This window comes from Hemiscyllium ocellatum, chromosome X (genome assembly GCF_020745735.1).
Source record: "Hemiscyllium ocellatum isolate sHemOce1 chromosome X, sHemOce1.pat.X.cur, whole genome shotgun sequence".
In the NCBI taxonomy this organism is placed as follows: domain Eukaryota; kingdom Metazoa; phylum Chordata; class Chondrichthyes; order Orectolobiformes; family Hemiscylliidae; genus Hemiscyllium; species Hemiscyllium ocellatum.
The window spans coordinates 11,692,461-11,716,499 of record NC_083453.1 but is presented as its reverse complement, the minus strand read 5'-3'; the positions used below and the strand labels follow the sequence as shown (position 1 = coordinate 11,716,499).

The window sequence follows — 24,039 nt, the reverse complement described above, 5'->3', positions numbered from 1 at the left end:
ATGTGGATCTGAAATGCCACTGTAGATGTGACAGATGCTGCCGGACCTGCTGAGTTTCTCCAGCAACTTCAGGTTTGTTTCAGATTTTCAGCATTATGGTTCTTTGTTTTATAATTAAGAGATTATAACTGGTGGCTTGAAACATTTTATTGCATTAAAAATCATTTTTCTTTATCTTCAGTGATATCTGGGATGGAGGAAGAGGAACTCAAGAGGAAGAGAAACATTAATGGGAAATTCAGAGAGAGTGGCAGCCAGGAGACATTCACTGAAGCTTCCAACTATGTTCAGAACCCAATAGGTTCCAATATTACAGAAAAAAAAAATCGAAAACCTGCTGAAAAATTAATTGTGGAAAAAGTAGATTTTAAACACTTTTAAATCAACTCATGTCCCATACTAATGTTCAGAAATGCTTATACATAGTTTTTCTATTTGCCAAGGTCTGTCATCAGTCATGGTTCAAAGGATTCCTCTGCACTGCTGCCAATGACGGACTGGTCCAGCTTTGGCCAAATTCATCAGAAGATCATGGGTAAGGATCCATGAAGGATGGAAATGCTGCACAGACTGAGGGCTTGAAATGAATTCATTCAGTGGGAAGAAATGGAAATAGCAATGATCTTGAAGAAAAACAGGAGAATCAACTCACCTCAAAGCCCCCTTTCTGTACAGGATTCAATTTGAAGTGCACACATCCTGTGTTCCAGAGTGTAGTTGTCACGTCCAATCGCAAAAATAAGGCTCCTAATGAGCTTGAAAACTATTTAATAGTAAACTGGTGGCTAACACAAACAAAACTGCTCTGCACATCCACTCAGCAATCAGTAGAGAACAGGCCAGGGTCCTGAGAAATATATAGGAGAGGTTGTGGTTTTATTCAAGATGACAGAGCACATGAGGCTCATCAACCACCATTTGTATATCACTTAGTTTGCAGAAGATATTTATTGAATTTTCATACTACTTTCATGACAAAGCTGGAATCTGAGAATATATGACAAAATCATAGGTTTTATCTTAGAAGTGTATGCCATTTCTGTGCAGAGGTGGAGTCACCAAATGTTGTCGACTGACATGCATCTTAACCCAATGTGCCATGCTTCTCCCATTAAAAAAAACATTTAAAATGTTGAGTCTCAGATTTCTCTTGTTCCTCAGTATAATGTGACTTTATTGAACTCACAATATATTCTACAGTTGCACTTGCATTACAACACCCGTCACAGCATGATTCAGAGAGGTCCTCTCGTTTAAAAGCTTCTTTTTAGAAAGGTTGTTGGTCCTAAAAATATATAGAAACGAATGAACTTTCAGTCACAAAAAAAAACTGTACATTATAAAACAGTTCTCAACAGCAAAGGTGGTCATATAAAAGGGTGTTCCTTTACGTAAAAGGAATAAGGAATGGGTTCTTCCATATGCGGACCAGTTAGGTTTGTGTGACTGATCCTCATGACTTAATTTCCACGTTGACTCAAATTATTGTTTTTGAATATTGTTTTTTGATTGGTTTTGTCTGTGTGGGTTGGTAGTGTTTGATAATGGGATATTCTGTCCCTTCTTTTGCCCCTCCCACTTTGTTTCATCAGTGTCGTGTACACCAGAGGTGAAACAAAAGCTGCTGCCGGCGGGTGTAATTGTGTAATAGACAGAATGTGGAAGGCTATGTGCATGAGAACAGGTGACTGTACTTGTGTATGTGCATGTGTGAGTATGAGAGAGAGATTGTGGATGTGTGTGTGAGAGAAAGTGTGTGGAATGGGTGGGGGGCTATGTGTATATATGTCCGCATGTATGTATGTGCAGTATATTTCTATTTCTAAAAACACTAGTCAAGGACTGAACGGATCCCAAAGTGTTCACATATGTTGACAAGTTCATCTGGGGGCCCAATTCACCTCTGCCATATTCACCAGCACCCTCAAGGAGAGAGTTAATGCTTCTTGAATATTACCTGATATTTATTACATGTTCAACTTTCATCATACCTGCACATACCTACAGGAGGCAAAGAAAACATTTCTCGTACTCTTGTTAAAATTAGAGACACAGTTTCCTGCGTACACTCTCTCAGTCTACGATACCTACTGTAGGGTGGGATGTGACTTTAAATAAAGCTTCCATTGCAACTGAGCATGTTACAACATGCTTTGTGAGGTTTAACATCTCAGATTATTTTGGCCTTTCCAGGGCTGTATCATACTGGTTAAAGTTCCCTCATCTACAAATAATTCATAAATTCTAAATGTTGTTTGTAACCACACTTGTTTTAGGTGAAATTTGTGCTCATCAAATTGATAGTCTGAGAAAATGGAAAAATTTGCACCAATTTGTTTCATTCCGACCTCACAGAGAAAGAAAGAAATAATTATATCTTACAGTGTGTCTAAAAATGCATCCTTTCTCCGTACCACACAGAAGTTTCAATAACCTCTGTCCATCTCTCTCAATCTATTGCTGACCCTAACTGAGTTCACTGGGACATGTGGCAAGTTTCCAGTGAGATTCCTACTTCAGGAACCTGCTGGTGTGAATTACAAGCTAAATGGCACTTGAAATACCCCAATAATTGGAACCACCACAGATTTCAGTTGAGATCAGGACCATTGATTGATAATGGTTTGAAATCAGAACAGAGGGAAAGGAGACTGTAACGAGACATGATCCATTCATTAGGGCTACCTCAAAGCTGTTACAGATATTTTCTGTGATTGATCACCCCTCCCTTTGGCACCTCTGGAAAGAAGAGGTAAGCAGATGGGAGGGAAATTTTCTGGAGACATGAGTCTCATTTCTGTTTGCATTCAATGGGTGGAAGGAGTGAAGCCCTAGACGGGATAGTGAGGTGACAGTCCCAAAAGAATATTGCATTATTATTCCACTGAGAGTCTGCTAGATTTCCAACTGGAACATGGAAGAGAGTCTCAGCCAATACATTTTAGCCTAACCTCAGAAGCATACCCCTTACACCAGGAGAATCTTTCACATGAACTAAGTGGATCCTCCCAGTAAGATTGCCAATTCTGTGCTGTGGGCCTCTGTCTGTTGGAAACTTGATTGAATCATTTCTTTTGGACCTTATCAACAAGTATGTTTGGGGTAGATTTGCACATTAATCATGAGAGGTGAAAAGCTAAAAGTTGATCATGTTGCAGACCTCCTTTAATCAGATCTATTTCTGTTAGAGAGACTTGATCTTTGATCTTAGCTATCAGATTGACTTGGCATTTTAAACATTTTCAGCTGCAATCCAGCCATGTACGAACACAAACATGATTGTTTTCCTTGTCTCCATCTTAAACCAATGCAACGTCCAATCACCACAATCATCTATTGTTCTGTGTGTCAGACAAGCATATTTCAGGTAGAATCTTAGAATTGTTCACTAAAACACACCTACTCAAAAGCAGCAAGCGCAATCACATCTATTTTGTAATGTAAGCCAGACGATGTTTAGCCATCCGCCTGGAGCAGTCTGAAAAACCTGCATGAAATTTACTGCGCACATGCACTCTTCTTTTTATTAAATCTATTTACCTTCCCAACAATCTGTCAGTCACACGAGATTCAATGTGAATGCTGTGTTTGGAATGTAGCCACACTTTGAACTTTATTGTGACCTGTACTCTGAGGAGCACAAGAGGGCCCGAATTTGTAAGTTTGGGGCAAGGGGGAACATTGTAGTGAAAGTCAATAATATTGAGGCATTGAGGGGGCATTGGACATTGTAGTGAAAGACAAGAACGTGGATTTCAATGGACTCTATATTTCCAACTTGGAGCAAGAGCTATGACATTCATATTCATCCCTGGGGGGAAAAAAATTATTGCTATATTGCTGCAGATGATGCTTTGTAAATCTTTAACTACGCTCCAGGAATGGTTACAGTTGGCTCAAGATTTCTAGAACTGGAATTACCAAATGGCATTGTGCTGTCTGGACTGGGAACTTATCACTCCAGATTTCATCTTCATCACTGCCCCCCACCTCCCAAACAAAAGTTCTGGAGCTCAGTGCAAAATTTAAAAAAAACATAAATAATATTATTTACTAAATGTCACAAATATAAATAGATATTAGTGAAATCTGGACGTGATTGGTAATTTCGTCCCTTACAGCTCTTTGTACTGGTTATGTCACTTGAGTGTGATGTTGTCTGCCTCATTGCTGAGGGAGGTTGATGCAGGGAGAGAGGGTCAGAACAGAAGAAAAATTCACAAAATGTTTGGAATGCTGTTTTTAAGATGAACATTTATGTGGCTGCTCCTTTTCATAGAGGTGGAATGCTGCTTTTGTGACCTTGGGCAACATAAGAACTAAACTCTGTGTTTGGCACCTAGCCGTTGGCTGTCACTGTATTGTTCATCTGATTTGTCACCTCTATCAGCCCCTATATTTACTTAAAGGAGAAAGCCTTGTCCTGGCCAACTCAAAAGCTCATACAGTTCAGACCAGATGAGTGCTGACCTGCAACCTTCCTAAAACAGACACGTCATTGCCATGAGTCAGCACAGTAAACATTTCAATGGGGAAATAAATAATTCTCTGGGCTGAGTACTGAAACAATTTAGTGAAAGCTCAGGTGTCACTATAAGAGCATGAGAATGCATGTTTAAGTCCCACTCTGTGTTAGTTGATGAACATGTAACATAATTAACCTGTGCCTTTCCCAGTTTGAAATAGCTTTACTCCAATTGTTCTCACCCCTCTTGAAATGAATGATGAAGTGCAGTAACTGGCAGCAAAGTCTAATGGTATCAAGCAGTCTATTGAGCACCCCTTGTTGTGATGTCCATTCCCCACATATTCAACCTCGGCATCTAAAAGCTAAGACTGACACATTAAGGATAGGGTTTATTTTTTAAATACTGTGGATTAATTTCCACCATTGAGCCACATGAAACTGTCAAAACCTATTTCATTTCCAGTCCTGAGCAGCCAACAGCCAGAGGTGGCTTTTGACAATTGACACCAAGCTCATATTTTACATAGAGCTTCGGAGGAGCAATGCTTCTGGGCCTTATCTTGAACTCCATTGCCCCAATTTTCTGATGACTGTCTAGCTTGAATGGTAAAACTCGGCCCATCGACTCTCAAAGAATTTCCTCATTGTGTATCCTGCTCGTCCGACTTCCGAGTCATCCTCATTAAAGGTCATACAGTTATCAAACACCAGCGTAGTGTCTTCAGCAAACTCCTCACAAGTCAAGTATCTGTTCAGAGAAATCATTTCAAAATATTTAGTGACTTTGAAAAATATCTCTCAGCAAACTCCACTGTTCTCATTATTCTACTTGTCAGTGCTGTGTATTTCACAGTTCAGTATGCAAATCCACTATGCAGTGTGCTACAGCGCCACACAAACCAGAAAAGTGCTGCTTCAATCTCTGGTCAAAGGTCAGTTAGCTACATCTTGAGAAATCAAGTGGCTTCAGTGTCACTAAACCAGGGAGGGAGGGAGAATGAGGGTTCTACCAATGGTCCCTACTGAAATTTGGCTGTGTGCACACACCATGCACATGGAGTCACTGGTATGGACCTAACAGTGAGCAGATGAGTAGTTGGCCATACCAGCATGGCACCAAACATAACCATGTCCTCATCAGATGTCTACAAGCAAGCAATTTGGAGAGAGCCAGTTACATAGTGATCTAGAGTGAGAACAGTGACCCTTTGAGATGTGTGTGTAGTTAAGTCCCACATTAAACTCTGAATTAGACAGCAATCTGTAAACTCGAAGACAATTTACTCATATTTAATGTAATAAAGTGCTGGTCACATCTGGTGAACAATAAAACAAAATCTTCTAGTGCGATTTGGAGTGATTCAGGCCACACGTGTCCCACTTGATAGGCCCTTGTCTCTAACGGACATTAAAAAAAGAAAGACCTACACTAATAAAGAGCTTTTCATGACCACCTGATATCTCAAAGCACTTAACAGCCAATGAAATAAAAACAAACAACTGCAGATGCTGGATGAAGGGTTCTGATGAATGGTCACTGGACATGAAATGTGCACAGGAACACACAAAATGGACAAATGGAGGTTGGCTCCCCTGTCCCGGTACAGGCCCCCCACACCCAATGTCAATGCACAGAGAATGCGATGGTGCCATTAGCACAGGCATAGTTGCTCCCTGAGACCTGTCTTATGGCCAGTTGACATCATGGGCTGCATTTGTACAATGCAGTGGCAATTTTGGTGTAATGGATAATGACTGCACATTTTAAACTATTGTAAAGTAGGAAGAGTGGAAGTAAAATTTTCACAATCAACCATATAGTCATGGCCAGATAGTCAGTTTTTGTCATGTTGATTGTGGGATAAATATTGATCAGGAGGCCATGGAGAACTTATCTGCTTTTCTTTGAAATGGTGCCATGGGATGTAATATTCACCTGAGCAAGTAAATGGGCGTTAATGTAACATCTGTTGAAAGATAGGACTTGTATCAAGTGCAGCACTGCCACAGGACTGGAGTTTTGATGCTCAAATCCTCGAATGAGACTTGAACCTAGAGCTTTGTGACTCAGAAGCAAGTGTGCAAACAACTGAGCCAAGGCGCATTTGAGAAGTGCATTAAAGCGTTCCATATGTTCATTAAGAAAGGTCCATGCCATTAGTGGTCATTAAAGCAGGAAATCCTCCTCTTCCCTGATAATAATGATCTGGTCCAGTGCCAGTGCACTCTGATCAATTCCTCCCCACAAACACAAATGACATAAAGCATGAGTTTTCTTCTTCTTAAAACCTCCTGCCTTGACTCCTTTATATTTGACTGTTTCTCCCTTTAACTTTCAATAATCATTGCGATAATGATACTTACTTCCCACTAATCAACTTTCTCCTGATGGTGGAAAAGTCCATGGGCCTTTTGATGATTTTCCTATAGCCAGGCACCAGCCTTGGGTTCACAGGATGCAGGAAGGGCCAGGCATCCTCGTGGGCTTCCATTTCCATGAGGATAACCCTGTAGAGTACAATTCCCAGCTTTAGAGTTGAATCATGTCAGAGATTTGATGCAGCATTTAATGCAGCATTGTCACATGTGACAATGAGGGATGGGTTGGAAAGTCCCATCTGTCAGCTTAGGATCTTGGGATTGAGGGAATGTCAGTCAGGAAGGACTCTCCATCTCCATGTCTTGTCCCCAAGACAGACAGAAAGTCACACCATGCCTCAGTCACACATACAACAGGGCGGAAGTGGGCACTGCAGATGCTGTAGATTGGAGTCAAGATTAGAGTGGTGCTGGAAAAGCACAACAGGTCAGGCAGCATCTAAGGAGCAGGAAAATTGACGTTTCAGGCAAAAGCCTCATGAAGGCTTTTTGCCTGAAACGTCAATTGTCCTGCACCTTGGATACTGCCTGACCTGCTGTGTTTTTCCAGCATCACTCTAATCTTGACTCACACAACAATTATAAAAAGATAGTGATTGTTAATTCATGGTTTTGGTACTCTTGACGAAGTTCACTATTTGAAATTATCAGAATAATCCTGATTTGTGCTGAATACTGATTACAAATAATCACAGTTACAGCTGGCCTCGGTGTTAGGAGGGGATGAATAAATATCAGCCAGGGTTCCAAGTACTGACTGATGGAAATTTGATGATGATGCCTTTTATAGTTCAATAGGCATTTGCATGAAGAATAACCACTAAAGTGAAACAATAGAAGGCGTCTGTTGTTGGGGAGTTGTAGGCCAACAAGGCATCTTTAAGAGAGGATAAAACTGGAAGAGGAAAATCAACATTCTTTCACTGACATCCCGAAACAGAAAAATGGAATTAGTAAACGCCAGCCGAAAGTAAACAGCCTTTAAACACACACTACTGGCACTTACTCGCATAACATGAGGTCACTGGATTGGTCTCGGTTTGATATTTTCTTCCTCTTGGCAGCTGGAGATCCCCCTCGCAATGAACACTTTCTTCTGCGTTTCTTCATATATTTTCTAGGACAATGTGGGTCAAAATACTCAAAGTCATTGGCTTTGTTTGTGAAATGCCTCCTGTTTCTTCTCTGTTTGCTTTCCCTCTGGGATGCCCCACTCCTGACAGACTGGTTACTTGCCTGGAAAAAAGAAACAAAGTTGGTCACAGTGCTCCCACAGCCCAGCTCCAGTGAGCAGCTGCAGAGATAATCGTGCACATACCTGAACGTGTTACCTGATGGATAGTGCAGAGATGAGAATGGGACTGGTTATCCTGGCTGTTCACACTTTATCTTTAAGTGCTCACAATATTAAAAGGTGTCTGAATGCTTTCTTGATCTGCGTTTCGTCTCATGGGGAGAAAAATATCAAGTAGTTCCCACAAAAAAATGTAACCCAGTGGGAAGACTCTAGAGCTGGGCACAGACTGAAGGCAGTCTCATCAAAAGTCAACTGAGTTCTTGTTACTCTAAGTGAGGGTTTGCCTCAACAGTACCATTTGTTTTAGTTCTCCAACTACAAATATTTGAATACATTGGTGTGGTAGCTGAGAGGTGTGGGAAGCTTGGAGTGAATTAACTGGAAAACAATTGTAAGGAAAAGCAATCATTATTCATCTCTTGTCTAATGGTTCTTATTGGAAAATTTGCATGTGATGCTTTGGGCAAGGTCAGGCCTGATATGCATTTTCTCTGGGGTCAAATAGCCAGTGACCCTCACTGTTCAGGTTCCTGACTGAAGAATGGGCACTTGACCAACGGACTGGAGATGACTGTTAGGAGGTGGGAGGATGACAAGAGATCGGCAAGAAATTAATTCTTGCTGGGTAGGGGAGCAAATTGCATTCTCTGGGCTAGGTGTGTGTACTATGTTAGGTACAACAGCAATAAGTGAGTATTGTAATGTTAGGTGTTTATTTCAGAAAGAATTTACTAAATGACAGTATCTGACCCTGAGAACCAGTTCAGAATCTCAATCCTGTCAAACCGTAAGCTCCTTACCATGGCAATGCAGATCGGACAGAACCAGTCTCCCTCTGGAATCTCAACAATCTTGGGCTTGAGGCAGTAGGTGTGACATCCCTGATCACAATTGTCGCACAGCAGCAAAAACTCATCTTTGTCCCCCTTTCCACAGATCTGACATGACTGTAGAATAAATTCATGAAGTGACACTGTTTAAATCCAGGTGTGAGTGTAAAATGAACAGAAGGCATCTGATTGGCTGGAGGCAGGGTCGGAAGCAATTTTAATACTCCACCCCACCACTCCATCCGGTCAGAATCAGCACTCTGTATCCAAAGTCAGAAGTCACACACAATTATGGTGCAGCGAAGACTGAAAACAAAAAATGCTGGAAATCACAGTGGGTCAAGCAGCATCCATGGAAAGAGAGCAAGCTAATGTTTCGAGTCTAAATGACTTTTCATCAGAGCTAGTTCAACGAAAGTGTACTCCCACAGCAGAAGCAACAGTAAATTCTGACTAAACGTACCCATTCCAACAGCATAATGTTAGAATCCATTTCCTGCACCAGTCACTTAGGTGACCAGGTGGAGAACATAGATTCACTGTCCTTGGACAGTGATGGTACTCAGACTAGCCATACGTGACTAGTGTAGTGGGTCTCAGACTAAAGTGGATATCAATTGGAGGTTTTTTGCCTGAAGTGTGGCAGAGTTAGCAAGGAAATACACATGATTTGTTGTTGGCATAGGCTTGAAAAGAGGTTGCCACAGTATGTGAATAAAAGGTCCAAGTTAGAGGAACGGTGCTGGAGAGAATGCCGGAAGGGTCAGGTAATATTGGTGAGGTTAGTGGACAACAGAGTAAATGGGCCAAGACCCAGACACAGATGACAGAGGAATAGACAGATGGTGAGACACATGCCATTAAATGTCATTACATGGATCTGTGGTTTTCGACTGATGTGTCATGAGAACTGGCCAAGTGTGCTGTGAAATTTTATACAAAGGTATTGAAAATCAACGTAAAACAATGCCACCAGATTAAGGGCCACAAATAGTCTGAAAGAGTTGAATGGATTTTAAAAACGTGTCTGTGCTCACAATTGAAGACAGTTTATTTTGCCAGTGGATTTGAAACATTAATGCTTTTGATCCTTCTTTATCTTGTTGTATTTTGTTTTATGTTGTAAACCTCTCTCGTAAGGCTGTAACCATACATGCAAGTAAGCATGATGTTTAAGAGCAATCAATTCAGCTGAAAACAGTGGGTTTGCCATGGAATTATCTGTCTCTGTGAAGTAAACTGTGTTACTAAAAAGGTTGGGAACCACTGAGATAGATATTACAAGTTACATTAGTTCCAAGAGTGAAATATCTTGCTTACCACTTTCATGATAGATTTCTCCCAGGCAATGGCCCTCTCGAGTTGTTGAATGCACATGAATACCTGAGCAGCATTTGTGCATTTCAGTAAGGTTTCTCGCCACACACTTAAGCCAGGAGAGATGTGGCCTTCATTGCTGTGTGAAAGACACAAAGAAAGCCATTCAGTTTGTTGTTCACTGATGCCTCCACTGCCACAGAACAGGTGAATGATCTCCCCTGCTAAGGCATGGAACATTCTTATGCAACCTTCGCACGTCTTTAACAATAACACCATATGGAAGTCAAGCTCTGAATCTCCCCTGGGAAGATGGAGTGAAGATCAGGCCAAAAATCGAGCAAGTTTCCTGAAAGATCCATGCTGCTGAAAAGCCCTGAAATGTTAGCTTACATTTCAGAGGTGAGGAACTTTTGGGTGGGCCACTGTGATTGTCCCAAACATACTGGCAGCACAGAGAGGCCCAAACTGCCAACAGGTACTCATGACATTTAGACCAGAATGTTAGCAACATATTGCAAATATTTACAATGTAAATTACCTGTACTGCTTAGCATCATTGACACCCTCTGCAGAAGCAGAACTCATTGTCCCTGTGTTCTCCACTTTCCCCAAAACTGGTTGACACAGTGGTTCTTTCAGATATCGCCGCTCTACGTTTAACTCTAACGTTGCCAAGCGGGTTACAGCCAAGTCCAGAGGGTTGTTATTTCGTCGCATTAACTCCATCTCCTCCTCATCTTTCATTTTCCCATCACCTGAGGTGAGCCACTGCTGATCGAAATACACCAGGTCATCTCGAGTGGAGTCGGTGTCTGGACTGGTCCAGCCCTATGCAAATCAAATGCATTGCTCACTGCTCATGTAGAAATATGAGACAGGTCAGTGAAGGTGTTGTGGGGGATAGTGCAATCTGATAACATTGTGTCCTGCAATGTTCACAGGACCTGACCCATGGCATCATGGCTCAGTTACATTCATATTGCAGTAAGTGGGTAAGGAATTAATGGTGGAAACCTCTATCATTTAAGTCCATGTAGTGTGGAAAAGCATTGTTCTTCTTGGATCTCATAACATGCCCTTCCATGTTTTTCTACCCACTCCACTTCTTCATGTCAAATGAATGACTAACTTAGAATTCATCAATCATCAGCAACCCTCCTACTCCAACTAATTCACACGTGCTGTCTAAACTGTGGAACACTTCACCTTTCTCAGTGTTCTCTACAATCACAGGGTCTTTATTGATTCCCTTATAAATTTTATCTTCTGTTTTATCACTGCAGGCCTTGATCCCTCAACTGTGGCACCAGGGCCCTTGATTTTTCAATGATGACAGCAAGGCCCTGTCCCTTCACAGCAGGATTTATCATCAACAAATTACTGCTGCTTACCTTCACTGTACACAATCACCTGGTGGACACACTTGAACTCAAATGTCTTGCAACTCAGCATTATCAAGATTGAAGTCATCTTGCTCAGGCACTACCAGAAATTCCACACCTCAACCCTCAATTCTATCCCTCTTCTGAGATGCCCACTCAAGGCCAGCCTAACGGTGCACAATGTCCTGTTTAACCATAAGCCGAGCCAGGTCTTCTGCATCGTCAATATTGTTGGCCTCTGAAACAATGGCCACCTTTTCTCAATCTCACTGTCACTGAATGTTCATTCACGCCATTGTGTCCATCAAATGGATAGCCCTCGCCCTCTGTCCTTCAAACTATTCTAATCAACTCATGCAGAACACCATCAAATCCATTCCTTCCTGCACCAAGCTTGACTGCCCTGATCATTGCTGCTTTTCATTTTCCAGTACATCAACTTCAATCCCCTCAGCCTCATCTACAATTCATTCCTCATTTCCTCTCCACATTGTGCAAGGTCTTGCAGTTCTCTCTGCTCACAAACACTGTGTAACCTCCTTCCCCTCAGGACAGATCCTTCTGGAACTCAAAACCCCCCAAATTCAAACCTATCCACATTAGTACATCTCTAACTTGCTTTCAAGATCCTTGTTAAAATCTTCCTGCAATGGTTCTGTTCGTCATCTCCCTCAGTTCTCCATTTTACAAGCTGCTGGGATCTGACTCCAAAGGACTGCAAGACGTTTTGCTCTCCTAAAAAGTTCAAATTAAATGTTGTTGATACGTGTGGAACATGTAACTTTTAAACTGGAATAAAAAATTCTGAATTAGTAACAGTTTAATTATTCATTATCCTCATGCAGCAACAAGTCTTTGATTTTCTACATTGACAGACATGGTAGGGCAGTGTCAGTTAGTGTATGATTGTTCAGTTTATCCAGGGCATAGTGTAATCATTTGAGATTAGTGTCTGATGGGACTTTCCTACCTTCACCTGCAGACTTGCAGATATTACTCTCTGCTCCAGGGCCTCAAGGTAGCGCAGAGCTGCAAGATCGACTGGAAATGCCCACTTCTCTGGCTTCCACTTCTCCACCATTTCCTTCGTTACGGAATGCTCCTTGTCATTATTGCTAAAGATGGAATCTGAGAAAGGAGAGAAATCAGGGAATTAAATATGGAGTTAAATAGATCTGGGCTGCTATTGGGCTCAATACCTGCGCGTTATTGAGTAGGAAGAATACTTCAGGGTTTAGTGTCTGATTGCTGTCCAAGAATCCCTCCCTAGTAAAACCATTTATTGACACTCAGTGGCCAGATTTTCATATGAATAATGTCAACCAGGTTAGATATGTGGCAGCTAGGGAACTGTAGCCCACAATAGCCAGCACCTTTGGAAAATAAGATAATAAAAGATCAATTGAACATTTAAGAGGCATTTGGATGGATATATGAATAGGAAGGGTTTGGAGGGATATGGCCTGGGTGCTGGCAGGTGGGACTAGATTGGGTTGGGATATTTGGTCGGCATGGACGGGTTGGACCGAAGGGTCTGTTTCCATGCAGTACATCTCTATGACACTGACTGCACAGCGAGCTCACAAACATTATAGATACATTGGCTGGCCAAATACAAAAAGGTAAAATGTACTCTGAAGAAAATAGTATCCACTATCATCACAGTAAACCTCTGTTTTGCAGGAGTATCAGTCATAACAGGATTGCTGCAATCTTATGTAGCAATAAGAGCCCTACCTTTCTTCTCTCTCATACAAGCTTGACTGACATAGTCCATATGTTTGAGGAGTTGTTTCTGTAAAGCCTTTTCCCGTAGCCCCCGCGGATGAAGGGCTTTAAGGAGGCAATTTAGCTGCTCCAGGTTGTCAATGTGCCACCAGCCTTTCTGCATCTCTACAAAAGAAAGAAAATACAATTAGTGAATCACTGGAACTGCAGATCCAAGCTCCTCGAATAGTGGGAACAATATTGAAAGTTGCTCTTCAATCCTAATGCTTCCGCATAAACAAATATGGCAGTATTGTTAGCTTTCCAAACGTAACATATCTGAAGTTAAAGCAGCTTCTATAATATCGATATGGCTGGCAGACTTGTTCATGTACCTGACAACTTTAGAAAATGGTGGAAAGTGTTAACCCATGTACGGTTTAAAAAAATGAATTCCTACAGGGCCTTACACAACTTCTCAAGATGTTCCAAAGCACTTTACAGCCAATTAAATATATTGGATATAAACCAAAAGAACTGCAGATCCTGTAAATCAGAAACAGAGATTGCTGGAAAAGCTCAGCAGGTCTGGCAGCATCCGAGAAGAGAAATCAGAGTTAACATTTCAGGTCCGGTGACCCTTCCTCAGAATACAGTCACTGTTGTAGCAAACATGGCAGCCAATTTGGACACAACAAGCATCACAAACAACAATGTGAGAATGAGCTGATAATCTGTTTATATGATGTTAATCCTGGGATAAAGAAACACAAATTTCCTCTAATTTCAAGCTCTGAAGAAGTCATATTGGACTCCCTCTCCACAGTTATGCCAGACTGGCCAGGTTTCTCCAGCATTCTCTGCGCTTGTTTCAGATTTCCAGCATCCCACAGTATTTGCCTTTATTAACCTAGGGATAAATATTGGCCAGACCTTTGGGGATAACTCCCCTGAAATAGTACCATAGGATCTTTTAGTTCCACCTGAGGGGATAGATGGGCCTTGTTTTAATACCTCATCCAAAACAACAACACTTCAACAGTGCAGCGTTCTATCAGCACTGCACTGGAGAGGCAGCCTGGAGTTTTCTTAGATTAGATTACTTACAGTGTGGAAACAGGCCCTTCGGCCCAACAAGTCCACACCGACCCGCTGAAGCGCAACCCACCCATATCCCTACATTTACCCTTTACCTAACACTACGGGCAATTTAGCATGGCCAATTCACCTGACCCGCACATCTTTGGACTGTGGGAGGAAACCGGAGCACCCGGAGGAAACCCACGCAGACACAGGGAGAACGTGCAAACTCCACACAGTCAGTCGCCTGAGTCGGGAATTGAACCCGGGTCTCAGGCGCTGTGAGGCAGCAGTGCTAACCACTGTGCCACCGTGCCGCCGAAGTTCTGGAGTGCTACCCACTGAGCAATGGCTGACACCTTTGAGGAATTGGTGGCTAGGTTGATTGATGGTTATCACAACTAAATAAAGATAGGAAGAGCACCTACTGAAATCTTATGTTGGCACTCAATAGTATAATTTTATCATGGTATATTTGGTTACATGGAAAAACTGTATCTTGCTGCCTGACTGTGCAATTCTGGCAAAGGCAATTTGATTCTAGATTAGAGTGGTGCTGGAAAAGCACAGCAGTTCAGACAGCATCCAAGGAGCAGGAAATCAACACTTTGGGCAAAAGCCCTTCATCTGAACTGCTGTGCTTTTCCAGCACCACTCTAATCTAGAATCTGGTTTTCAGCATCTGCAGTCCTTGTTTTTACAAAGGCAATTTGATCTAAGAGGTAGTCCTTTAGTCGCAGAATAGATTGTCTTGCAGAGAATCACAAACAGCACAACACTGAGGAAGGCCATTCAAAGTTTGTGCGAAGATTTGTAGCTCGGGTGCTTGTTGTAGTGGTTCTGTTCGCCGAGCTGGAAGGCCATTCAGCCCACTGTGCCTGTGGTTGGTTCTTGAAATGAACTATCCAATTAGTTCCACTCCTCCTGTCAAATTAGCCCCTTTAAGTATTTATCCAATTCACTTTTGCAGTGTAGGCAGAGTTTCAGAGAGACTTTTAAAAAGACTTTTAATATTGAAGAAAAGCGTGCTTTGAAAAGCTAAAGGTGTAACAAAGAGCTCAGTAATAAATTCACCAGGAGATACTGATACTAGTTTGATATTAAAGAGCTGTAATACTACTGCTGTCCAATAGAAAGCACTCTATCAATAGGAATGGACAGTGACTCCTGACCCAGGCTTTGCATAAAGCAATAAGATTGCGTACTGTTTCAGAATGAAAGGAAAACCTTTCAAGCAAAGCAAGTTAAAGAAATAATACCATCTCATTCATTTCTTTTACAAAATTCTGTTGTGTCTGAAAATTTACACAGGTTCTGAAAGTGGAGAAATAAAGTTCAAATACACATTTATGTAAATGTTCACAGTTTGTTATGTAATAGAGGCAGTAGCCACAAGTGTGGAGGCAAGTGTGACAAAGGCATATGTATTAGTTATGGCTCTGTGGGTAGCATTCCAAGGGTGAAGGTCCATTCTACAGTACAACATCCAGTACAGGGCTGAGAGAATGCTGCATTGTCAAGAGTACCAGTTTTCAAATGAGATATTAAACAGCTGCCTGCCCCTACAGGTGAATGTGAAAGATTCTGTGCCTTGAAGCGTAACAAAGGTTTTGTCAATGTCTTGAGACATTAAAACGTATTTTAATTAATGATGATGAGTGATTGGAAGTGAGTAAAAGGCCATAATGTAATGTCACATGTTTTCCACAAAGCAATCAATAATTGTTCACAATAAGAATACTGTTCACAATAACTGGTTTAGGCACCAATTAAACACTGATGTTAATTTACTGCATAACTATTCTGCACAATTAGATGAACAGAATGGGTTGAGCTGAAGAATGAGGGTGTTGAAGTGTGAGGAAGCTGATAATATGGAGGTTTACAAGAATGGATTTATACACAAACTAAATTTATCACCAATAGACTGGAAAATTGTGGAAGTATGCAAAATATAATATCTTGGGGTCACCTGTAGGAGACACATTTGCTCATAAAATGCTGAGTTTTTAATCCAAATTTGCTAATGTGCCAAAATTGGTTAGAGGGAATCTTGCAATGAGGACATAAAGAACCTGCATGGGGATAAACAGGATGAGTGACTGGCAGGTGGAGTCTAATATAGGAAAGTGAGAGGTTATGCATTTTGGTAGAATTAATCAAAAGGCAGACTATCATTTAAATGGAGAGAGACTCCAAAAAAAAAGTGCAGCGGAGAGCGATCTGGGCATTCTTGTGCATGAAACACAAAACATTAGCATGCAGGTGCAGCAAATCATTAAGAAGGCAAATGAAATTTTGATTTTTATTGTCGGGGGTTGAATTTTAAAACTAGTTACAATTGTACAAGCGTTGGTGAGGATGGACCTGGAGTACTGTGTACAATTTTGGTCCCTGTATTTAAGAAACAATGTACTGGCATTGGAGGCAGTTCAAAAGAGCTTCACTCAGTTGATTCCTGGCATGAAGGGGTTGACTTATCAGGTGAGGTCTTTATTCATTCGACTGTAGAAGAATGAGGGGTGATCTTATTGAAATATACAAGATTCTGAGAGGACTTGATCAAGTAAATATTGAAAGGTGTTTCCACTGGTGGGGTCACAGTTACAGAATAAAGGGGCATTCATTTTTTTAAAAAAGTGAAGAAATTACTTCTTGCTGACGGTAGTGAAGGTCTAGAATCCTCTACCCCAGAGACTTGTGAAGACTAGACCATTAAATATTTAAAGGAAAGGTAGATAGATTTTTGAAATGTTGAGGGCTGGCATGAAAGCGAAGTTGAGACCTGGGGCAGATCAGCCACATTGTTAAATATTGAGATAGCCTTGAGGGGCTGAATGGCCTGATTCTGCTCCTATTTCTTAAGTTATTATGCAGCATTTTCCAAGGTGGCCAATATTCTCCTTTTGGTTTTTTTTTGGTAGCTGATTTCAAAGATCAGTGTTAGAACAGGATCTTCGGAAATGGTGCTCCACATGAGCACCATTCCTTACTGGGAGCACTTGGTATGGGATTAAGTCTTTGAGGTTATTTAACAGCAATGTAACTTTGTGGCCTTAAAAGATTATAGCAAAATAGTCAACCTTTATGGCACTCTGTAACAATCTTAGCTCCCTTTCCCAACAAGACAAAGTGACATTTGACTTGGAGTGAGCATCTCACCTTCTGGAATAGGTTTCAATTGCCGCTGACTCATCTCTTTTTGCAATTTTGATGGTCGTCCACGACGCCTAGGTGTCGGTGGCAAAAAGCATACACTCGGAGGAGCACTATCGCAACGACAAGACTTGACCTTTGGTTTGGTCGCAGTGGAGCCAACTTCGAGAGAAGTGGGGATCAGGGTCTCGCAAGGAGCAGCGGGGTCCATCGAGTCTGCAGACTGCCCATCAAATGGAACATCCACGTGTAGCATCAGAGAAAGCAGAAGAGAATGAAGAGAGAGTGGTGAGCAGAGTCATGTACTGCTAAAAACCTAGGCTGCACCATCACACAGGCCCCAAGAGGAGAGTTCATCAGAACACTTTAGATTTCATTTGAGAAATATTTAGAAACATAAAGCTTGAGTTGAGTTTTTTAAAATTCATTTGTAGGATGTGGCTGGCCAGAATTTATTGCCCGTCCCTAGTTGCCCTTGAGAAGGTGGTGGTGAGCTGCTTTCTTGAACCGCTGCAGTCCAGAGTGAAGGCACTATTGACACAAACTGGAGGGACCCCTATGTTTGGTTTCCGTTCTAAATTGAATTTCAGACATTTGAGGTCTTAATACTCTGCGCTGGGGAACCAAGAGATAACAGTCAGGGCAGTAACTCTTCACAGAAGCAACTGGTATGGTTCACAAAAGTAGCATTCGTTGGGCAACCAAAGATTGCAGTAAATGGGCCTGACCAATAAAAACTGATCATGGGCAAGATTGACCTTTTGGGGGAGAGAAGTACAAGACATTCCATGACTGTGAGTAAGGCTATGTTGGAGTAAGGCTTGAGGACACATTGGCCAGACTGACATCTCAGGAATGGACACTTGGGTGCAATAGTGGAGATCAGCATGAGGAACTCTCTGGTCAGGCATGCCTGGCTGTGGTGTTGAGGACAGCTCTTTCGACAGTGAGCCAACAATTTGCCAATCCCATTTTCAAGGAAGGACTCCCTGCTTCTGATGTGTACTGATGGTTTACAAATCAGGCTTTTACTTCCTCAACACCCTTTTCTTGTTAATGTTCTCCCCTTCTTCTGCTGGAGGTGTTTTTGCATTCCTGCTCCACAGTTCCCTTCTCTACCTTCCTCATGGGCCAATGCCTCATTTGTGACTATGCATATTAAAGTGTCAGCAACGCTGACAGCCTTGTAGCTACTAAGTCAGCTCATCGACCTAATGGAGTAAATCGCTGTATCATTCTAGGATTTTATGATTGCCTGACATCACTCACTCCTTCCAGCAGAGGTTGCTAGATAGTCACTAGGAGTTACCTACACCCGCTGTTGAGACCAGTTCTCAACTTTCTTGGGATCTATTGCTCTGTATTCATTGCTTTAACCAGCTGGACCACTTGGAGAGGAATCAGTCTCACTAACAGAACAAAATTCCAAATGGCAGTGGTTGTTACTGGGCAATACAGTGGCTCAGTGTTTAGCACTGCTGCCTCACAGCGCCAGGGGCCCAGGTCCAATTCCAGCTTCGGGTGACTGTGTGTGTAGAGTTTGCACATTCTCCCCATGTCTGCATCAATTTTCTCCCACTGTCCAAAGACGTACATATTGTCCATGCTAAATTATCCATAATGTACAGGCTAGGTGGATTAGTAACAGGAAATGTGGAGTTTGGAGGTTGGGGATGGGGGGGAAGCGTTGGTTCCACATGGGCTGTTCCTCGATGGGGGATCAGTGTGGACTCGATGGGCCGAATAGCCTGTTTCCACTGTAGTGATTCTATGTCTTCAGGAGGACGTGCAACTGCCCTACGATCATACCGAAACTTAAACACGGCTGTTAACGTTTCCTATCAAATCACAGATTTGACCTCAAGAGGTGTACTGTATCTAATGTTCTGATAAAGAGTCACTAGACTCAAAATGTTCACTCTGTTTTCTCCCCACAGAGGCTGCAAGACCTGCCGGATTTCTCCAGCAACTTCTGTTGTTATTGGGTAAGTGTTCGGGTTTCTTGTTTTAATTCAGGTAAAAGGTGCTAGTCTTGGGTTATATCTAACGCTTCACATTTTTTGTCTCCAGTGTCAGACACATGCCCAGATCAAGTATGAATCTCAGCTATATAAGACCATAAGAAAAAGGAGAAGGATTGGACCATTTGGCCCCTTGAGTTTGTTCGACAATTCAACACAATTATGGCTGATCTTTGGCCTCAACTTCCCTTTCCTGTCCACTCCCCATGTCCCTTGAATTTTCATGGACTCATTCACAGGATGTGGGTGTCGGTAGCTCAGCCAGACTTTATTACTCATTCCTAATATTCCTGAAGGAGGTGGCGATGTGCTGCCTACATTAACTGTTGCAATCCATGTGGTGTAGGTACACCCACAATGCTGTTAGGGATTTTGACCCAGAAACAGTGACAAATGGCAATATGGTTCCAAGTCATATAATTCCCCTCCCACCCAGTTATACACTCGTTCACCCTCTTCTGTTGGATAGGGGATGTATAAGTTTGAATACACATGTGAATAGATTCAAGAACAGCTTCTTTGCTGCTATTATCAAAGTTCTGAATGGACCTCTCAAATGTTAATTCTGATCTCTCTCTCTCTCTGTGAATGTAACACTGTGTTCTGCTACTCTAATGCACTTTGTATGGTACGATCTGCCTGTATAGCCCGCAAAACACCACTTTTCACTGTATCGTGGTACATATGACAACAATAAATCAATCAAGTCAGGATGGTATGTGGATGAGAGGGGAACTTGGAGGTGGTGGTGCTTCCATGTATTTGCTGCCCTAGTCTTTCTAGGTGATAGAGGTTGCAAGTTGGGAAGGTGCTTTTGAAGGAGCCTTAGTGGTTACTACCATTATCTCGTGCTGCTGCCACTGTGCGTCAGCGGTGGAAGGAGTGACTGCTTCGGGTGTGAATGGAGTGCCAATCTAGTGGGCTGTTTTGCCCTGGATGGAACTGAGTGTTGTTGGAGCCACGCCCATCCAAGTAAGTCAAGAGTATTCCATCCTCACTAGTACCGTGTACGCAGTGGACAGGCACCGGGGAGTCAAGAGTCAAGAGATGAATTTACTCGCTGCAGGATTCCTCGCCTCTGATCTGCTCTCATAGCCACAATATTTATATGGTGAGTGCAGTTCAGTTGCTGGTGAATGGTAGCCCTCCCTCAGGCTGTTGATAGTGAGGATTCAGTGGTGGTAACGCCATTGAATGTTAAGGGGAAATGTTTAGATTATTTTGTGTTGGAGGTTGTCTATTTACCTATATTGTGCTTCTGTCTATTATCCTGTAAATCTAATGAGCCCATATCTTGCATATCAACGTCTGGTATGGCAACTTGTCAAAAGCCTTTTGGAAATCCAAGTATACAACATTTGTTGGTTTTCCTTTATCTACACTCCCCCTACTAGTTACATCTTCAAAGAAACTCCAAGTTTATCAGACATGATTTCTCTTGTATAAAAGCATACTGACTTTGTTTGAACATATTCTGGCTTTCTGAGTATATTGTTAAGAGTTCTTTAATGTTCGAATAAAGCTACCTTTAGCTTTTTGACTCTGTCCAAAAAATGTGCCATATTTCAAGAAAGATCCAGTATTGAACATTTTCCATTGCCTGCATGAGTCATCTGAGTGAGGTTGATCATTAAATAATGTTTGAGTAATTATGTAAAGCCCACTAGGAGATGGACTGAGACAACCCAAATGCAGTTAATGCCCTGGCAGTTATCAGTCCAGCCAAGATTCAGAGGTGAAAAGCTATCACTGACTCAGTCAATGTTTAAAAATAAAATCTCACTTCCATTCATATCCTTCCTTCTCCCTCCAGCATTCAAAACAGCAAACCAAATACCTGTGATGATGTAATCTCAGGAGATGTAAGTGGCTTTAGCCCATCTTGGTTCAGCTGACTTGTATCAGAATCCAGTCTCTGGGATTGATTCTGTTGTGAAGAAAATGGCAGATGGGTAATCGACGAGGAATCGCAGGGTGTTCTAGGTAAAAGGCTGAACCACTGTCCGTGTTTCTCAGCACACTCTTTGACACTTTGCTCTGAGTTTGGGATGCTAAGATCAAACAGCTTCCGATTGCTGGCCAGCAGCACTTCTGGGGAGATAGTACTTGGGTTATCTTTGTTAGAGCTGCAGTGAGGTGTAGGAAGGGAAAGGTTTGACACAGAGTTCTGTAGGATGCTTAGCCAGGCTAAAAAAACACCCGACTGGTCAATGTTTTGAGGAGTCTGACTGGTGGAATGGGAGTCTTGTATAGCATCACTGGAATGTTTGGCATATGCAGCATCTTGCAACTTTGGATTCTCTGGGTTGACCAGTTCGGCGTCACATATTCCCTGCTGGTTATCTGCTGGCTGACCCAGAGTGGTTGGATTCTTGCCAGCTACCTCGCTCGCCTCCATTTTAATTGGGGCATTCTCCAAGAGCTTGCTCTTTTCTGCTTCCAATTCTTCAGTACCTGATGGAAAGGAAGGTCAAGACTGAAATATGACATCTCCTCAACAAAAATACATCATGTAGATCACAATGCTGGCTATGCCCAATAAGTGTAGAGTTCAAACCCCAAATTTCCTCCCTCCCAAACCTGTTTATTCCTGTTCATTACACTTGTTTTCCCTTCTCTTTTAAAAGCAGTAATTCATGCCAGGGCACATTACGATGGGCAGAGTTTTTGGAAAGTGTGTGTATGGAGAGTTCCAGAGGAAGTGGTGGAGGCTGGTACAACTGAAACATTTAAAAGGCATTTGGATGGGTATATGAATAGGAAGGGTTTGGAGAGATGTGGGCCGGGTGCTGGCAGGTGGGACTAGATTGGGTTGGGATATCTGGTTGGCATGGACAGGTTGGACCGAGGGGTCTGTTTCCATGCTGTACATCTCAGATTCATTCAGATGCCATCACTTACTATGCCTAGACCTGGCATGGCTTTGACAGGCTGAATGGCCCACTTCTGTGACGTTAATTCACCTTGTCATACAAGGTGAGGGGGCAGTGGGATAAGGTATCAGAGGCCTGCTGGGACATCTGGAGCCTTCGCCCAGTGTCTTTTGTTCAGAGGCTGAGTAGGGCAGAAGAAAGGAGAGAATGGAATTGGCCATGCTAAATTGCTCATTGTGTAGGTTATTAGTCAGGGGTAAACATAGGGGAATGGGTCTGAGTGGGTTACTCTTTGGAGGATTGGTGTGGACTTCTTGGGCCGAAGGGCCTATTTCTACGCTGTAGGGATTCTAATTCTAATTCTTAGCTTTAGGGGCAGCACAGTGGCTCAGTGGTTAGCACTGCTGCCTCACAGCACCAGGGACCTGGATTCGATTCCAGCCTTTAGCGACTGTCTGTGTGGAGATTGCACATTCTCCCTGTGTCTGCGTGGGTTTCCTCCCACAGTCCAAAATGTGCAGGTTAGGTGAATTGGCCATGCTAAATTGCCCGTAGTGTTAGGTGTATTAGTCAGAGGGAAATGGGTGGGTTACTCTTCGGAGGGTCGGTGTGGACTTGTTGGGCCAAAGGGCCTGTTTCAACACTGTAGGGAATCTAATCTAATCTAAATATTAGGCAATAAATGATCAAATCATCAATTTTGGCAGAAAAGTTATAGACAAGTGTCTCACAGCATCAAATTCCCTGAAATGGAAACAGTATTTTACCATAGAACAGTTGGCATTGTCAGTCTTACCTAGCGAGCCCTCAGAGCCTTCCACAAACACCCCACAGAGGTGGGGAAAAACCCAGTAGCGTCGCTTGAAACGGTCCTGCCCCAATAACAAGGCACGTAGTGTCTGGGAGACTTGAAGCAGCTTCCGTGCAAAAAAACTTTGTCGCTATGGATACAAACAATCACGACATTGATTACCAAACAACAATGACAGACACTTCTGCTGTGCTCCAGTATAAAGGAAACCAGCTCTGATCACTTTACAGGGAGAAGATGATGGACAATAAGCAAAGGAGATAAAAATCAACGTGTTTGTGTGTGGTGTATTTATGCATCTATTTATGTGTTCATGTACAAGTGCTGAGAGGGTTTTTAAGGCTCTTGGTAATGGCATATGGAATTAAGAGGAATTAGTTGCATGGATACCAAGATAGTCGGAGGCCAGAAAGCAAATTGTAAGGATAAAGGAGACTGCATCAGAAGTGATGAGCCGTGTCACGCAAGGTTTTATGTTAAGCCTGCTCTTATTCACTGTTTACATAAGTCAGTGAGATTGAGAACTGAAGAAAACAAGGTCAAAATTTGCTAATAAAATCAAATTGACTTAGCAAACTGTGATGATGCCAGTTATATATTGTTTTTCGAACTTGTTTATCGAGAAGATGTGGTGTATATTCAATAGGTTGTTGCCAATGATGGAGAAGTTACAATTGCAAGGAAAGACTCAAGAAGGAAGGGTTCTTTTTGTAAA

At 42.2% G+C, this 24,039-nt stretch overlaps 2 protein-coding genes across 3 annotated transcripts in view; one reads left to right on the top strand and one right to left on the bottom strand.

Annotated features, from left to right (window-relative positions):
* Positions 1 to 1,136, top strand: part of cers5 (ceramide synthase 5) — a 126,858-nt gene extending 125,722 nt beyond the window's left edge. The window contains exons 10-11 of one of the 2 annotated variants that reach the window (XR_009640960.1): positions 182 to 360; positions 444 to 1,136. Coding sequence is in view for 1 of the 2 variants with exons in the window: in XM_060821119.1 (XP_060677102.1) it covers positions 182 to 184 (3 nt within the window). In the remaining variant the exon portion in view is untranslated. Of the gene's footprint in view, positions 1 to 181 lie in introns of both variants that reach the window. The other variant, XM_060821119.1, reaches the window with a different exon arrangement.
* A 36-nt stretch (positions 1,137 to 1,172) lies between these two features.
* LOC132805730 (bromodomain adjacent to zinc finger domain protein 2B-like) overlaps positions 1,173 to 24,039 on the bottom strand; it is a 124,787-nt gene continuing 101,920 nt past the window's right edge. Inside the window, exons 17-27 of the mRNA XM_060820951.1 lie at positions 23,310 to 23,454; positions 21,478 to 22,094; positions 17,626 to 17,842; positions 13,414 to 13,569; positions 12,647 to 12,804; positions 10,833 to 11,122; positions 10,295 to 10,430; positions 8,945 to 9,091; positions 7,854 to 8,083; positions 6,833 to 6,976; positions 1,173 to 5,216 (exon numbers count right to left, since the gene is read on the bottom strand). Of these exons, the coding sequence (XP_060676934.1) occupies positions 5,063 to 5,216; positions 6,833 to 6,976; positions 7,854 to 8,083; positions 8,945 to 9,091; positions 10,295 to 10,430; positions 10,833 to 11,122; positions 12,647 to 12,804; positions 13,414 to 13,569; positions 17,626 to 17,842; positions 21,478 to 22,094; positions 23,310 to 23,454 (2,394 nt within the window). The 3' untranslated portion in view covers positions 1,173 to 5,062. The remainder of the gene's footprint in view (positions 5,217 to 6,832; positions 6,977 to 7,853; positions 8,084 to 8,944; positions 9,092 to 10,294; positions 10,431 to 10,832; positions 11,123 to 12,646; positions 12,805 to 13,413; positions 13,570 to 17,625; positions 17,843 to 21,477; positions 22,095 to 23,309; positions 23,455 to 24,039) is intronic.